This window comes from Pygocentrus nattereri, chromosome 3 (genome assembly GCF_015220715.1).
Source record: "Pygocentrus nattereri isolate fPygNat1 chromosome 3, fPygNat1.pri, whole genome shotgun sequence".
Taxonomy (NCBI): Eukaryota; Metazoa; Chordata; class Actinopteri; order Characiformes; family Serrasalmidae; genus Pygocentrus; species Pygocentrus nattereri.
The window spans coordinates 15,930,575-15,949,009 of record NC_051213.1 but is presented as its reverse complement, the minus strand read 5'-3'; the positions used below and the strand labels follow the sequence as shown (position 1 = coordinate 15,949,009).

The window sequence follows — 18,435 nt, the reverse complement described above, 5'->3', positions numbered from 1 at the left end:
ATAATTTCCGTTTATTGATTTGATGTTGAGTTAAACATGGAAAAAAAAAAAAAAATATATATATATATATGTGTGTGTGTGTGTGTGTGTGTGTATATATATATATATATATATATATATATATATATATATATATACACACACATACATACATACACACTCACTGGCCACTTTATTAGGTACACTAATTCAATTGCTTGTTAACACATAGCTAATCATCCAATCACATGGCCGCAACTCAATTAGGCATGTAGAGGTGGTCAAGACAACTTGCTGAAGTGCAAACCGAGCATCAGAATGGGGAAGAAAGGGGATTTTCACGGGTTTAGAGAGAATGGTCCGAAAAAGAGGAAATATCCAGTGAGTAGCAGTTGTGTGGACGAAAATGCCTTGTTGATGTGAGAGGTCAGAGGAGAATGGGCAGACTGGTTCGAAATTATATAAAGGCAACAGTAACTCAAATAACCAACCAAAATCTCTGAGGAACGTTTCCAACACCTTGTTGAAAGTATGCCACGAAGAATTATGGCAGTTCTGAAGGCAAAATGGGGTCCAACCTGTTGAGTGTATATATATATATATATATATATATATATATATATATATATATATATATATATATATATATATATATATATATATATATATATATGACAGTTTTATAGCAGTTTCATAAGAACATCCAACATACTTAGAACATACATTGACATACATACAGGCATATGTTTCTGGACTGTTCAAATTAAAACTCTCACTTTCATCACTGGCCATTTGACCCAGGCTGCTGGTCTCTGACTGTGTGTCAGGGATGGCCTTCTCTCTTACTGACAGCTGAAGCTGCTGCTGAAAACTAACCACAGCCTGGTGTGCATGCTGTAGTGTCAGGCAAGAATGAACTGTTCCTGCAGTCTGCTGTCTGTGGGGGGTCTATGGCAACACAACTAGCCCTCTGATTGAAAGTGACAGCAAAGCTTTGAAAATTGCTGCAAACACAGAGTGAACAACAGGCAGTGATTACGCAGAGTGGTAAAATATTGTGTTGCTCATTACTGTGACTGTACAGTCAAATACGTTTGCGATACTGGACTTAGTACTGAGTCAAAATGTGTAGGCTTTCATGCAAGACTTTGCAGTTTACTCACATATTTATAGTTATCTTTTATTTTTCCTGCCACTTTTTCTGACACATATTTAAAAAATCATTGAATTCTGGCCAGTAAGGCTGTGGAATACCACTCTGAACTTTAACCTTTAAAGCTCATACAGTCGATACTGTACCAGCAGGCTGGAAATGATCTTAGCTTTGCTGAGGCATTTTGACTGGCCTCCAGTGGAGCAGGCCCTGGTCATTCAGTGTCTGCGTGCTGAGACCTCTGTTCCAAATATCTTTCCCCTACTTAGGGAATCAGTCAGCATGATGCTTTATGTCACGATTCAGCAATAAGGGCCAATCACAGAATGTCTGTCAGCTATCAGAAGACTTCTAGATTAAAATCAACCAAAGATATCTTCAGATCATGATGTCAGTGAAGAGAAAAATAGATTAAATAACTGCAGTCTATAGATGGGGCCTCATCACTCTGATTTATCTAATGTTCTTGTTTGTGTGTTAATTGATTCTGCTGATGTGCCACCAGTCTGAGTTGCGTGTGAGCTTTTACAAGATAGGTTACGTATGTTCAGCTCCTGTTTCAGGCTGGAGTGGATACGTGACTGTCCGTACTGTAACATCAAGCAGTTGATGACACTGGCTTGGCATACATTTCTATTTTTACAGGATATATTTATTTCCATTAAAAAACAAACAAAACAAAAAACGACAACAACAACAACAAAAACAACCTTTGCTTCCAGTTTATACAGTGTTTCACAATTACATTGTTGGCTTATATGTAAAATGCATAAAGTAAGCCATAAAGGTAAAAAGTTGCCTAAAATTGTTCTTTGGAGCATAGAAGAACCACTTTTGGTTCCTGAAAAAACCTTTAAATGTATGGTTCTTTTGTAAATGTAGATGTGCATGTTCAGTCATATGCAAAAGTTTGAACACTCCTGCACAAACTACATATTATGTTGATTTTCTGAGTGAAAATACGTTAACACATCCTCTACAGAGAGGACACGTCTTCACATTTTAATGCATAATTACCAGGCATTTGCTGAATTTGACATATCGGAAATTGCCATCTTGTGGCCACTGCAAAAACCTTTATATTTTATGTTTTCCCAAATATGTTCAATTTAGCAAATAAATAGAAATTGTGCCTTGTTCAAACAAAGTTAATCACATGAAAAGTGAGCACAAGGTCTCTCGTTTATGACTTAACAAGAGAAATAAAGAAAGCACTGTGAAAACTGAAAAAAATCACTGTAATTTTCCTTTAACAGGTCAATTGCCAAACAGGTTCTAGATATTAACTCTTTACTGTACTTTGGACACTTTGTACCTCACATTTACCTGCTTAACACCTACAATTAAAGAACAGTAAAAGAAAGTGTTACCAGCTTATTTACATACACTACGTTATGTATTGGTATCATTAGTGCTCGGTTAAAATGAGGACAAAGAGAGATGGGAGCTAAATTAATACACCTAGTTTGAGATAAACAATTACAACTAATTGCATTTAATACAGCATGTGTATTAAACATGCACATAGATTAGATTATTATATTTTCCTAAATTCTGCATCGTTTAATTCAAGCCTCTTTGATATCTGAGCAGACTAGACAAGAAAAATCTGCCTCACAGGCGAAAAAATATGATCTGCATCTGCATATCACAGAAAGGAATCTATGTATCAGGCACAAAAACAAAAGCTGTTCCTGCATTAAAAGGGTGTGTGTGTGTGTGTGTGTGTAGTTCAATAGTTCTGGACACAGTGTTCAAGAGCAAACATCAATTACTGAATAGAAAAACACAGGCTGTTTGAAGGGGACAGAATGGAAAGGAGTGGAGAGTGTCATGAGGCCTTGGATTGCTTTTGTTTTCAACACACGGCCACTGTTCCTCTCTCAGCCGTGCCCAGTGCTGAATCTTAATTAAAGGGGATGAAAGACAAAGAGCAGCACTTCTTCCCCTCAGCTGGAATTACCAACCTGCTAAGCGTGGATATGTGTGTCTGCATGTGTCTGCTTACTTACTTCACCCCAAGAGGATTCCCTTGTCACTCAAGAGGTCATTTAGTGTTATTGAAACACAGCATGTACATTTCACTGGTTTCACTCCTGAAGAAAAATATGGAAAGATCAGTAGCGCCTGGTGTACCTTAAGGAGCATACTGTATCATCTACCGCATGTATAATCTCACAAATATCTGAAAAATGAAAAACATAATGACTTAATAGAAAAACTTAATTTAGACTTTTTCACTGTGCATAACATAATTACAGAATGCTAGCTCATATCCATATTCTCTACTAAATGAGTTCAAAGTTGCTTGATTGAGCTAAGGTATAAATTGTAATGTTACTTTTAATTAACACCAAAGGGATTTTGCAGTACTGGTGGTGAAGGACCTACTGGGAGACAGTTTTAGACACCTACGTGCTGCGTTTGGGCTCTGAGTTAGCACCTGCTGTACCAGTCGCAGGCTCATGTATCAGTATTTGTGTTGGGGATTCAGACCAGATGCTGAGAAAGCACCAGGGGACATATTCATTAACAAACTGCTCCAGGACTGGTTTGTTCTTTTGCACATAATGACTCAGACAGGCATCAGCAAAGCACCAGTGAAAGTTTGGACAGTACCCACAGGCTCTAAGGCTTTATAAAGAGTTACGCACATTAAGAGAAAAGCAGGTCTTAGTAAAGATAAGTTTTTAAGCACAACATTGGGATGGAACAGTTATCAGTGACTATATGGCAAGCCCAGGTGTGTGAGCTTTTAAAATAAAGGCAAAGAAAATACTGAAGAAACTGTGGTGGAATTCAAGTGCAAATTGGAGACAGTAAAAGGCCTGACAGAATACATACTACTGGAGCGTGCCACTGAGGTGTCATATTATCACATGCGTCATTCCCAGGCTATTTGAAACTGCCCCAAATTCCAGAAATCGGTTTTGAGTCCTAGGTTTGTCATTAAGCTTGTTATCATTCTGTCAGGCAGTGATGAACATGCTTGAGAAAGAAACTGTAGACCTGCACTGATTCAGCTGTCTTCCTCTTTTTCTCCAGCTGCCACACCCTCTGGCCCTCCCCCAGCTCCTGTTTCTCAGCTGTGGTCCTCCACTGGAATGAGTTTCACAATTTCCCTGAATAAAAAGTCTTAGCCTATTCCTGGATCAACGAATGCCTCTAAAAAAGTTTCATTTAGGATTGAGCTTTCAGGTTGTCCCATAGGAGAGCCTTGTTGTGACATTTAAAGAGCCCATATACAACATTTTTTTGCATTTTATCCCCCCCCCCCCAAGCTGGGGTCCACTTATAATATTTGTGTAGGTTCAGGCAGCAAACAGTAATTATAGTCATAATTCATTTTACATGACCATTTTCAATTTCATCCCTTAGAAATAAACAGGCCATTTTTGTTACTGTCCCTCTAAGATTAAGGCACATAAATGAACTCTGCTCTGCCTTGCAATCCTGTATTTGTGCCTCATTCAAAACGCAACCCAGATGTGAATGGGTGGGGCTTAAATGTAAATTAGACGGTTCTTGTGATGTCACAGAAACTGTGTATTGGCTACTTAATTTCCATAGATGGACTGGTGTGTAATCAGTATATTGTTAAACTATGACCATGTTTACATACACCAAATAATTTTATTTAAAAATTGCAAGAGATTTTTTTTGCATAATATTGGCTCTTGAGGAATAACTTTGCAGACTTACCTTTTTCAAAGGTGTAATGACAAGATGCAGTTGAGGGGCAAGTACATTAAAACATGCAGGGCTCAAACCTAATGGCCTTTTTGGTGTCACACACAGAAATAATCTGCAAGCTTTTGTTATGAATGTGAGACATTTCACAGTATAACCACAGGCCATAACTAAATTCTCTTTATATGTCATCATATTGTATACTTGACCCTAAAACCTAAATCTTAGGCTTATGATTCATTAACTATTATAAATTATTCGGCAACTTCTGTGGAACCAATATGTACATAATAATACATAACAATGAGTGTGGACCCACATACAGACCCTCAGGGTTTAAGGGGTTAATGGTAAAGTTTAATGTTCTCTTTTCAATGACTGTCCTATATATCCCATATATTGTGTAACATCATAAAATGTGAAGTATAAAGTATAAACTCTATGTCTTTTGTACAGCTTATGTCGTACCCTGTTAAAGAGGAATTCAACTGACTCTTCAAATTATTATTTGAAGCATTATTAAATGGTTAACATGTAACCGAAGTCATTCAGTGGTTTGATGTGAGAGAAACTTACTGAGTCAGAATTCTTCAGAGTGGTGGTAAAAGGAATCAGATTGTTGAAGCATTTGATATCTCTAAAGGTAACACCACAAAAAAAGACCAAAACACCACAAACAATTATTACATGAAATGGTTATGCAGTCTGATTCCTGAAAACACTGTTATACAATAGTTTTGAATTTATTGCACAGGGGTACAAGCCAAACAGTATTTTTTTTTCAGATTCATCAATATCTTACCATCACTCCAGGTTCCTATCTCCAACACTATAAAGAAAGTCTCAGTTGGTAAGTTTCTCTGTATTGCACAACAAACCACTCTGAATTATTTTTTTCACAACTCAGTGAATACATTATGCAGAAACATTGGAAATTCAATGGAATTTCTCTTTAATATCTAGACATGTCAACAGAGCTGAGAACAGTAGTTTGCCAGAGATGGTTTCAGTTGCAAAGAAAAAGGTCAGAAGCTTCCATGTTTTCAGACAGATGACATGAATAATGACTGTCCAAGGATGGTCAAAGTGAGTCATGGTTAGTTTAAAACAAATGGGGTTATTAAATATGTTGACACACAGTTTACTGCCACTGAATGCCAAATTTAATCAAGCAATTCCAGGTACATTTTTAACAACTATTCGTAGTTGAGTCAAAGAACAGTCATCATGAAGTAAGTATTGGAAACTGCTAATTTGCCAAAAATAAAAAACAATTTCTAGAAAGCTAAAGGTAAGCAAATGTAAGTCTGGCAGCACCTTTGGTTACAGAACATGGAAGATATTGTGGTGTCTGCCATGGGACGTGCTGCTGTGAGAAGCTTAACAGATATGGCCATGCAAAACGGCTCTTAGAGAACACCATGCTCTCAGTTTGCACAGGGACTGTTTTTGTTGTTGATATTATCATAGTGGTTATGTTGCTTAGTGTAAACGGTGTCCGACGAGAGTGGCCTTTGCGGTTAACTAGTGGGTAAAAGTGTCTACCCTCCTTGAATGTCATGTTCTTCTGCATTATCCCCTCATGCATTTCGTAGCTTGGTTAGCGTTGGGCTGGTCTTTTCTTGCTGCCATTAAATACCTGTTCAAAATAGAACATTTGTCTGTATGTGCAATGTTTTCTAGCCTGGCGAGAGGAAGGCGCTTATCATGCTTCAATAATGAGGACACCTGGGAGCTGTACTCCGCACAACCGCAAGTGGTCACCTGACATCCCTGCTGGACAGCATGATGCAGCTGTGTCTGGCACTTGAGGGGAAAACACTACAGGAGCTTGTGAATCTGCCTCCAGAACAACATGATGACCTAGTGGCATTGACCGCATCCCTGCCCTGCTTTAGGCAGGCACAGGCAGTGTTTCTGCTCCCTGGGAGTCAGAAGCTGAAAGGAGAGTGGAGAAGCATGCTGGTGGTGGAGATAAGCATGATGAGCAGGCAGACCCATATTTGAATAAGCTGCACACAAGAAATTGGCATTGGAACACTTCCTGAACACAGTGCTGCTAGAGGATCTGAGACATCTTGTGCAGCTCACTGCACCAAGCAGGCTTCAAGCAACCGCCGCTGAAGCAGGGGACAGAACTCATTCTTGGAATAAGAATGCCACAGCATGCTACACAGTGATATGTGGTGGAGGAGCTTGAGGAGAAGAAAACATGCCATGCGGCCTCTGAGCAAGTGACAGTGGAGGGATTAAAATGCTGATGATGCAGGAAGAGGGGACACGGTGTGAGGCAATGCTGCAAACCTGATCTGGTGGGGAAATGGAAGCTAGCCGGGAAGCTGCTGCTGTGGACCTTGGGTCAAATGCAGCATAGATGGAAGCTAACTCACTGCCCTCATTGACATTGGCTTGTTGGTGCTACATCAAGGCATGCTCTCTTACATCAAGAGTGGCACACCTGATAACTGGGAAGCGATGACCATCCAAATGAAGTCTGTCATCATTGGTTGAGCTGATGAGAGAGAGGAATCAGCTCCTGGTCATGTTGGTGGATGGATTCCCGAGGGCCACAGGCAGCGGACATGAGCAGCACCTTTGCCGGCATCAACGACTGAGAGGAGTGCCGCTGCTACTGCCGTTGCTCCTGTAGCACTGGACTTGATGCTATGAGCTACAAAGAGTTCTGCCATGCCCCGGCATAGAATACAGGTCTCAGACTTTCTGCTCCAGCGCAGTGTTGGATACAGCTACTGCACCAAGAACATGGCCCTGAGAGAGGACTGGGGATGCCCATTGCCAATGGTGTCACCAAGGCACTGGACGGCCCAGGACTCTACGTGGCCCAGACACTTTGTGTGGTCTGTTTGGGTTGACAAACAACCCTTGTGTGTCTGCCACAGGCAATGCTGCTGTGAGGAGCTTAGAGGGTGTGACCATGCAAAGCTGCTCTTGGGAGCGACAGGTGCCATGTTCCCAGTTTAGAAGGAAACTGCTGTTGCTGTTGTTGGCGATGTTATCAGTGTAGTTGTGTTGCTTGATGTAAACTGTATCCAAGGAGAGGACTTTGCATTAACCAGTGGTTAGAAGTGTTTACCCGGCTTGAACGTCATATCCTCCTGAATTACTCCCTCCCTTTGTTTCATGTTGTTGTTAACACTGTGATGGTCATTTTTTACTGCCGTTGGGGTGCCTGGATGGATATTTGTCAATAAAAGCCTAGTTGAGGTAGTAAGCACATCTGTTATGCAACGCTATAGGCTCTGTTATGAGGGGTCTGTATGTCTGTGCCAGGAAAATATATGGGCAACTATATATCTTCTTAAATACTGTGGATCATCTTACCAGACATAGCCCAGATGCTCCTTTTGCCATTAGTACTTTTAACTATCATCAGACACCACCTACCTGCCATTCAACAGAACTGCTCTTACAGAAAGTCTTGCATTTAATAGTGCTCAGAAAACGAACTAAAACTAGCATCTGAAAGGGGAATTCTGGCAGCATATTTGTAGCCATTTCCTGTAATAACTTTCTTTGATGTAGCTTCAAGGGGTATTAAATTCTTCAGACATCTGGTTCCTACCACCACCAATGTAAACAGTCCTGACCTAGTAAATTTCTCTGAAACAGAGCATTTCATATTACACCATTGAATGATTTTATTTATATCTTAACCATTTAATTAAGCAGCTATCTTTAAAAAAAATCAGTGAAATTCACCCTTTAAAGAATCTGCCATTGCTTGCAGCCATTTTTACATCACTTAAAGACTCACAGTCACTTATTTAAGACTAATGAATTTATTGTGCTTACTGTTACTGAGACACAAGTCTTTCACTAAAACCACTAAATATAACAATAATACAACCTCTATAATACTTTGAAGTAACTGGAGTGCTGGTGATGCAAACAGAACATGTAATTAATGCAGACCACCTCACCAATGCAACCCACTAAAATGTAAAAACAAACAAAAAACATTAAAAAATTAAAATGTACAAAATGTGCACATTCATTCTTTTAAATACAAACAAGGAACACAAAAAAATAATATGACTATTAAGAAATATGTTGCTATTTATGAGAAACAGATAAACTTCAATATAAAACCACCCAAATGGGTGTTAAAAATCTACAAATTGTTATACAAAACTGACAACAGGTGTATGGCTCTCATTTTTTCCATCTTATTTTACAAAATGTAATGCAAAATTAATCTGAAATTGACAACTGTATTTGGACATTGTTCAAATTTGTTAGCATAATTCAGTTATTTGTTTGTAACATACTTTACTTCATCGCTGTTGGATGTCATGCCTCGGACCAACTCGCAGATTGAAATGGACTGCATTTCCCAGACTCCTTTGGGAGATCATGTGACAGCGCAACTTCCCCTTGACTCAGAGTCCAACTCGGACTACACCACCCACAATCCCAAGAAGATCCTTAGTATTTTCTGATGAACTTACTGAGCAGCTTCTCTGTTTGTGTTTGCCTGTTTTCTGACCTCTGCTTGATATCTCATTTTCTGATTTTGCTCACCCCTTTCTGTACCTTTGCCTTGGACTCTTGCTGTGTGTTTCTGGAATACTTTTGCCTGCCCTGTGACTGCGTCTTCAGCCTGCCCCTTTGGTTTTGTTTGTTTGATGTTATGATCACCCTTGTGATCCTGCTGCACCTTCTGGCTTTGACCCATGCTCGTACTCTGACTACGGTTTTGTCTGGTGAGAATAAACCCCATCTTATTCTCTTTATCCGCACACGTCTGAATTCTGTCAACAGGTTACATCAGTACTGAACCTTGTCTCTTGAAAATGGTAACTTTCCAGGAGATTTAACTTTAATGCATTTTATGTAGCACGATTTTGTTCCAAGTAATTTTCAATTTCTATTTGTCCAATGTAATTGGCAGCTGGCATTATCAAATCATGTAAATAAATAAAAAGGGTAAAAATACAAGGTTTTGTTTTCTGACAGCGACAATATGCTTGATACAATCAAGGCAAGGAGTTTCCGTTATATTTTCAATTAAAGTTAACCCATTACGTTTATAATTTGTTTTTCATTGGCCACTTGAGTAAAATCAACGAAGTGAACAGAGCTGATTAAATTTTAAGGTGTATCATGTATCACTTGTAATGTAACTCTCTGGCTTAAAGTTGTACTTCTATTACAAAAGCAGTCTTATAAATCTAACCTGTTCATCCTCTTGGTAAAGAGGGGGCTGGATTCCACACACAGCTGCCAAATAAAACAGTCAACCATTAAAATGTGCTTAATGTTGGGAGGACTCGAACATCCTCAGCTTAACTTCTGGTAGCTGCCCGCAGATCTCCAGTTCAGCATCAGTAAATAGCCTCATCCATATTGTCATCGCTGTCTGCACCAAAATCTTCACCGTTGTCAAAATATGACATTATATAATCTGTCTCCTGTTATTTGAACACAAACACAGCACACATACAAGGAGGAAGTTAGAGTAAGACTACATCAAGTGTAAGGCCCACCTACAAATTGAAGCTAAAAGAAATCTTACCTCCTCAAACTCTTCCTCATCATACTCCTCCTCACCCTCTGCCTCTTCTTCCTCTGTTTTTTTCTTCTCACCCTCCTCTTCATCAGAACTCACCTCCTCCTCTTTTTTCTCTAATGTCTGATGGATGAAGACATACATGTGTCTTAGGGAATTATTGAAGCAAGGACAGATCTGTAAAAAGTCTAAATAGTTAGTTTTCCTACAATACAGTACAGTGCAAAAGTCAGGTACCACTCTTCATGTATTTAATTTCCACTGTCATTGAGTCCAAGTTATTTATATTTCAGGAGGAGTTTCTGAGGGAATTAACTGCAAGATAATCAACATGCATAAAGAAAAGCAAAACTAAGAGGAAACAAGTGGGAAAAAAAATCAAAAACACAACTTGAGCTCAAAAATAGTGAAAAGAAATAGAGAAAATGGGACTTCTAACAACCTGTAAGACCTGGTAGACGACCAAAACTGTAAGCAACTTTGAGAGAGGAGAAAATTAAGCTCCACTTTTGCTTCAGATCCGAAAAAATCCACAGGTTTTTCTGTCCATCCTTCCACTGTGGGAAGACAACTCAACATTATGAGTCTGACATGCAGCTGTCAAGAAGACATTACTGAGAAAAGGAAATAGACGGATAAGAAGAAAATTTGCAAATCAAACAAAGTTGCTGGTATTCCCAATAGACTGTCAACTTCAGATTAAATAAAGACTTTACCCGGTCTACCTTTGCACAGTACTGTATATAATATACTTCTATACACAGTGCACACAAGGAAAACAAGATTCTACCTCCAACTTGCGAATGATCTCCTCTTTATCCACCCGTGGCTGCTTGCTGTGTTTGGGAACAACTGTGCTCTCTGAAAATCATGCATTTCCTCATAGTAAGACTGACAGGGCTTAATTAAAAGTACAGTACAGAAAGGAACTAATTGTACTCCACTGGATTAACTAAACACACTCAACCATAATAATCTAGGAAAATGCAACTGATATTCATTTTTCTTCAAAAGACACATAGCTTTAAACTAAATATGCTGCTTTCTTCAATACAGCCATTATGCTGCTCATCACTCTCCTTCCTGCTGCATCTTTCATCCATCTATCCACAGCCTTTCATTTTGGAGGTGCGTGTAATAGCACAGAGTGCTGTCTTCCTGAATTTCCCCTGAGACAGCAATGAGTCAGAGCCTACTTTCACCACTTAAGGACTAGAAGGCAGGCCGCCTCTTCCATGCGCTCTAATTTATGCCATTTACCCTCTTTTAAGACGTGTGGCTACAGAAAGACCTGAGTGCTGCAAGAGCACACACAGCTGCAGTGAAAGGCAACTTGTAGTTCACGCCACTAACAAGGAGCGGCACTTTGCTTTTCAAAGAAGTGCATTTAAAGCCTGACATTATTTCTCTTTAAAAGCTCTGCACGCATATTTTATCCTCCCTGGCCTGTGAGGCTGAAGCAGAGGCATGGTTCTCCCACAGAGTCAATGTGGTGTTTCGCTGTGGTTTCTCAGTGTGGAGTGGCTGTAGATTAAGGCCTCACTCCCTCTGGGAAGTGGAGGCAGCGGGGCTGCTAATCAGTAAATATTGGGTGTGCGGAAAAGCTTATCTGGACTGATCTGTGGCTCACTCACTCTCACTCAGAGGCCTCTTCACCCGCACGCGCAGCTCTTTTGGAAAACGCCTCCAATCTAGAATAGAAGGATTAATTACAGCAATAATTACTTAAACAACGCTCAGTAAAAATCTGAGTTATGTTGTTGCAATGAATGGGTATGGAAAGCTAAAACTAAATCTAATAAAAAGAAAAAAAAGTTACTGATTGTATTTGTTTTTTTTATTTTTACATTTACAAGCAAAGGTTATCAACAAAATATAGGTGACCTGGTCAAATTACATGTTTTTTTGTGTAAATAAATTTGCACATCCTCTATAGAGAAACACCTCTGCACATTTTAATGCACAATTACTTTTATGTGCAGAATATAACATACTGGAAAAAAATGTGGCATGTAAAAAGTTATGGTACATTTTATATTTTATTTTTCCAGTGTTAAACTCTGTAAACATAAAGAAACTGCACTAAAATTTGCAGAAAAATGCCATAAAACTGTTTTACTTGTAGAAGTTTTGTTAGGTAACTTATCAAAAAAATCAGCAAAACCTCTCATTTGACTGGGATACTCAAACTTCTGCACACAACTGTAGTCTAATGACAACAATGTTTTCCTCCAGTGACCAAACTGATCTGGGGAAAAAAATCACTTTGGACTGTTTGGGGAATAGTGGGCCTAAATAAACAGGATTCTGCCGAGTTAGGCCATTTACAATAAGTACATTTGATTATGTATTTACAGTAAGTACATTTGATTATGATTATGAATAAAAAAAATCTTTATCCATCTTTACGCACCCCCCATATGCATCTTTATGCACCCCCCATATTTGTCTGTTTTTACAAGTAGTGTCAGCTTTGAATGTAGCCCATGCATGGCACATTGTTTACAAGTACATTATATACAATATTACCTGTAGTGTTTATTTTTCATCAGAAAAACCTGCATAAGTCTGTATTAAATTCCAATTTTGATGTTGTGTATTGATGCAGAATCTTTCCAAGAATCTTTTATTTTTCCCCACTCTACTGCAGACTGATGTTCCTCCAGCTCAAAATATCTATTACTGCACTACATCTTATCACTTGCCAAACAAATGAATAGATGTCTGCTGTAGAGAGGTCTGCAGCTAAAGCCTCTCTCCAGCTCCAGCTGTCTGATTGACCACCATGAGCCACTGTGGAACCCGGTTCTTCCGCTGCTGCTTCAGCCTGTCACTTCTAATTTGCCTGACGCTATCATTTCAGGCTCTCAACGCTGCCACATAGTGGGTTTAATTAGTGTGCCAAGAACCAATCCTGACTTCATGGTAATTTGTCATTCAATTAATGCTGCTGATTCACTCTCAGAAGCTCCACAGGAGTGATGATCTAATGGAACAGACCTTGCTCACATCTCTTAATAAAACTCCTGATTGAGCTCCAGTCCAGTCTTGTCTTATTAGCATTCTGAAATCTATTCAAAACAAATAAGCAAATAAATAAATAAACAGGTAAAACGCTTACCTGGGCTCCATTCAGTCGTATTATCGGATGGTTCAGTATTCTGATATTTGTCAGAGTAACGTTCCACATCTGGCAAAAATAAATAAACAAATAAATTATATGCAAACTAATATAAACAGAAGTATACACAGAATATAAATTTGTGAAATAATACACTTCAAATGTATGCACACATGACTTACAGGACTGCTTAATAAATATTTTCATTGCAACAATTGTTAGAGTGCTTGAAAAAGCACTCTACTGTTATCTCTCATTATTCTTTTTACTCTTCTTCCACACTTTTCTGCGATTAATACAGCCCGAACCACTTAACGTACAGACTCCGTTCAAACAGGGTTTTGAAGGTCTTGGCGCTTTGACTTGTGCTATGTATTTTTGGAGTTGATCGGATTGGTAGTTTTTAATAAAATTAAGTTTAAAAATTAAAAACCTCCCATAAGAATGAATGGCGGAATGTTCAGAACTTCAAATTCTAACTGATGACGTCATAGCAGGCCGCGCAGTCTCACACACAGCTGTCACTCAGGGAATCTGCTTTAAAATCCTTAAACTTTCACCTAGAAACTCTGTTTCAGTTTTAAATGGTAGAGAAACTTGTCCTTTCTGAAACCTCAAAATATCTCATCATTTTATCAATTACCTTTAGAGTTATGAGCATTTGTTTTGCACTAGGCACAGAAAACTGCCCCATTCACTCCCTTGTAAATTTCTCAAAATGCTTATTTCAAGATTTTCTCTGTGTTTAACTCATCATAGGTCAAGACATTTTCTTCTCAATACACACCACATTACAATAATACAACAATAATCCTCAAGGGGTCTTATCACACACCATCTATCCGGTTAAGCGATAGAGTAAACATTTTCTGAGTTATTCCGACTGTTTGTTCAGAGGGTGCAAATCGGACTCAAATAAGGCTTCTCCAATAACAGCTGCATAATAACAGAGTGACAGTTAATTTGAATGACTCTCCCTGCACCCCCCCCAATAAAAACACAACATGAACATAAATATTCCTAGTGACATATCCACAAAATTATACATTGTTCAAATATATTATAAATACAGTACTTATATTATTAAAAAAAGCACTACACTGGACAAACAATACATATTTGTCTGATAGACAATGCACCTAAATATGCCCCCAAGCTTTTAAGTGAGACTCTTTTTGTGTGTCATAGTTTACTCACTATGCAAAGCTTAATCACTAATGTCAGTGATATAACACTCAGTGAAAAGAGGCTGAAACCTTTCTTTGGTGCAGCAGGCCGTACATAGAAAGGCAGAGTCTTCATAGCTGCTCTGAACTCCTGCTTCAGAGCTAGCATGTACTCTGCCTCCTCTCCTGTCTGCAAGGGCACTGGCTTATGCTCCAAGGGCTGAAACAACAAGACAGAGAGAACAGTCAATTAACCATAACAGCCATTACCTCACATGTCACAAATATCCAAACAAATTTGTTTAACAGTTATAGTATATTACCACATACAAATGTTTCACATGTTGCTAAACACACAATTAATGTCTGCAGTAGAAAATAATATATCTTTAGTTTACATAAGCATGGCAGTGACAAAGACAATTTTTTATCACTGGAGAACAATAAATATACTGAATATATTGTTGCTGTCTTGTATCTCCAAAAATGTTATTTACAGAAGAAGAAAAAACCTTTTCATTTTATAGTAATTCACTAATACGATTAACTAACATGATCAAAATAACGCATATATCTTTGTGGTGTCCACAAACAGAAGAACATACCAGCTTTAGCTCACGTGGCTTACCACAAAAATCAAACACTGGTAAGCCTATAGAACTTGAACGTTAGGATATACTTTGCTAAGAAGCAGATGCAAATGTCTGGGAACAAGACTGAAGGCAAAACCAGCCTGAAACTACACTAAATAAATGGCCACATTACAGGCCTGGCAGAGACATCATGGAAGATACCCAGTGCTTGGTGATATCTATGCATGATGTACCTCAGGCAACCCTCAACCACACAGGATAGTGCTAAACATGAAATCAGCTTTATTTAAAATTATATTTTTATATTTGTCCAATCAGCTAAGCTCCTTAAAACTAGCAATTCTGAAAAATTAGGAACACTATTTTAAAAAAATGACCTTCTCAAACAAGAGTATAATTTCCCCAACAACAGTAAAGTTCATAGTAAGGAACAGGTTCCTCAACAGCTTTATGAAAACACCAGTTTAATATATTAAGTGATTAACTGTGAAAATCCATATTTCATTAGTTCATGAGTGTGACAACATGCTGTGCCTTAAAGCGTCTCATGGTGGTCACACTGCTGTCATATCTCAAAACACTTTACATCTGAAAAAAGAGGACTGAGATCTAAAATTTGATCACACCTCAGTTTATACCAGTTGTTGCATTCCTCACTCTCGGTTCTAGGTTTCCACACTGTTACACTTTGCCCAATGTAAGCTAATACAACAATCTTTGACACACTACACCAAAATAAATCCAACTGAACAGGACTTAATTATGCAGTTTTTTTAAAACATGTGTTCTCCAACTACAATAAATAATCCCTATTTACTCAGATAAATGTTAATTTAAAACATTACTATATATCGTCAAATTTCCACCCAATGTAGTACAAAATAATGTAGTGTTATAATGATGATATTTTTCCAGTCAGTGGTTAGCAAGACTGTAACTCACAGGAAACAGTTGTGTAGGCTGGACAGTTGAAGGTGGGAGATTCTCTCCTTTTCCTATTCCTACAGCCTCCATACAGAAACTCAGCTGACCTCGTCCTCTTCCACGCCCTCGTCCAGCCATTGTCCAGGCATGTGAAGTTAATATCAACAACGTGAGTCTTCTGTAAATGGACCAAAGAGGTCACATATAGATGTAAACTAAGGCTATGACATATTTTAATAAAGTTTAGCTAAGATATTTTAGCTAAAAGTTTAAAGGGGAATTCTATCTATTTTTCATGATTTCTATATATGGGTTTGATGGGAAATGCTCTATTCTAGAGAAACTAATAAGAAAGAGACGTCACAAATATTTAATGCATCGAAGAAAGTTATTACAGGAAATAGTTACAAAAATGATGGCTACATTGTTTTCCACGCAGAAGACGTGCATGTAGTGTGTTGTAAAGAAAGCTTTTTTTAAAAAAAAAAAAGTACCACCAGTTTAACTTCAAAAACTACATATAAAAGGTATCTTGTAGGTCAACTGGTTTTGGAGGAGCATATGAAATGACTATATTTGTGTTGTAGACATCACTACCCCTATACGTTTCTCTACAATGCAGTATTTCGCATCAAAGCTTTCAGAATTTTGGTGGAATATCCCTTTAAAGTGCACCAAGGGTGAAAATTCAGGTAATTTAACCCAATGGAAGAATCACAGAGTAACTTTAGCCCTGTTCGGACAGACTTAGCTTTCCAGATGGAGGTGGAGTAATGCAGTTTATATTCACAGCAAACAGCTGCATAAAATCAAAGTTTTTTCTATAATTTTATATGTTCTGAGATGCACATGGGACACAGTGCCTATTTGTGTTATAGACATTGCGACACCTGGCTCGTGTCACCAAGACTGTAAAGACATGTAAGCTGATTTTAGTCACAGAGAACACAAATGCTTCTTCGAGCCTCAATGCTTAAGAAACTCCCTTTTAACACAAATATGATAGCGTTTTACCGACATTTCGATCCATACAAGAGTAATTTACCCTGAGTTTATTATTTCTAATCAAGTGCCTGTTTACAGCAAGGCAAAATGCGAAAGGTGTTCTAACAGTTTGTCCTACCTGTTGAGTGGTCCTACCTGGCATGCGCATATCATTACTACAGCATAGTATATTATTGTTTCAAACGTTTCATTTTTCATCAAATGTTTTTAACGTTAATTCAATACATACTCCGCTTAATATTATTACTTACTTTCTGATAAGGTGATTTAGGCGATCAAAATATCCGAATTATTTTTTAAATGCTGATAACGTTTTCTGATAAGAAGATTTAGGCTATCAAACTATCCTACCTATACATTTGAATGATTTTCTGACAGGGTAATTTAGGCTATCAGAATATCCTACCTACAGTTTTATGTAGCGCGCTACTTAACCTAAAACACGCGCTACGGTGGGGAACATCCGGATCTTTACTGAAGCGGGAGCGCGCATTCAGATGGGACACAGCAGTTCAATTTACATTAAATTACCCCACCTCCTCAAGTTAAACAAATCCCGTCCGAACACGGCTTTAGTTAACTGACCTCGCCTGCTGAACACCAGTAGTAAAAACACAGGACTTGTTCGTTGCACAGTTGTGACTTCCAGGAAAACGGCCAGCTCTAACTTTCACTGATCAGACTGTGAGCTAAGTTCACCAGCTGCATAGTTAATATATGCAGACTGCAGTCAGAGCTTCAGAGCTAAATAGGTTAGAAAAACAGTCACACATCTTTCATTAAGCCACTCGTTTCTGAGCCCACAGAGCAGATCATGTCAACAATGAGGCGACAAAAATTCAAGGGAACTAAAGCAGGCTAACTGAGCTAAGCGTCATGCTAACGTTACGGTACTGCCGCGAAACTGTTTAGGGTTGGAAATGACATCAGTTCACGCACTTCAGCCTCTATTTATCGCATTATTTATCGCTGTAATTACAATATTCAGCGAGCGTTTCGGCTGAAGTTGAAACGGAATTCCCCGCCAAACTGAGTGTAAACAAACCCGCCTCCGTCTCGTTGTGTTCAAGAATGGCTTCCCTCTAGAAAACACGTTTGATAAATTAGTTCCTGAGTGGTTACTTCAGTAATGCGTCAGTAATGCATCAATTATAACAATAAAATAAAATAATAAATAATGTTTATTATATTTGCCATTGAGGTTGTTGTTGTACAGTTATACCGTTGTTATATCAGGGTAATTAAACATATCCCGGCAATGCAGTAAGCATTAA

General features: G+C 38.4%; 1 protein-coding gene across 5 annotated transcripts; it reads right to left on the bottom strand.

Annotated features, from left to right (window-relative positions):
• Positions 1-5,962: 5,962 nt before the first annotated feature.
• On the bottom strand, positions 5,963-18,231 carry polr3glb (RNA polymerase III subunit GL b). 5 transcript variants are annotated; one of them, XM_017713103.2, is made up of 8 exons: positions 18,141-18,231; positions 16,175-16,334; positions 14,730-14,859; positions 13,474-13,542; positions 11,987-12,043; positions 11,143-11,213; positions 10,359-10,475; positions 5,963-10,254 (listed from the first exon to the last, which is right to left on the bottom strand). In XM_017713103.2, the coding sequence occupies exons 2-8, from the start codon at positions 16,292-16,294 to the stop codon at positions 10,168-10,170; spliced, it is 651 nt and encodes a 216-aa protein (XP_017568592.1). In that variant the 5' UTR covers positions 16,295-16,334; positions 18,141-18,231; the 3' UTR covers positions 5,963-10,167. The 5 variants fall into 5 exon arrangements, with proteins under 5 accessions (XP_017568592.1, XP_017568593.1, XP_017568591.1 ...); XM_017713104.2 differs by having other exon boundaries at positions 18,207-18,226; XM_017713102.1 differs by having other exon boundaries at positions 17,747-18,200.
• Positions 18,232-18,435: the final 204 nt, after the last annotated feature.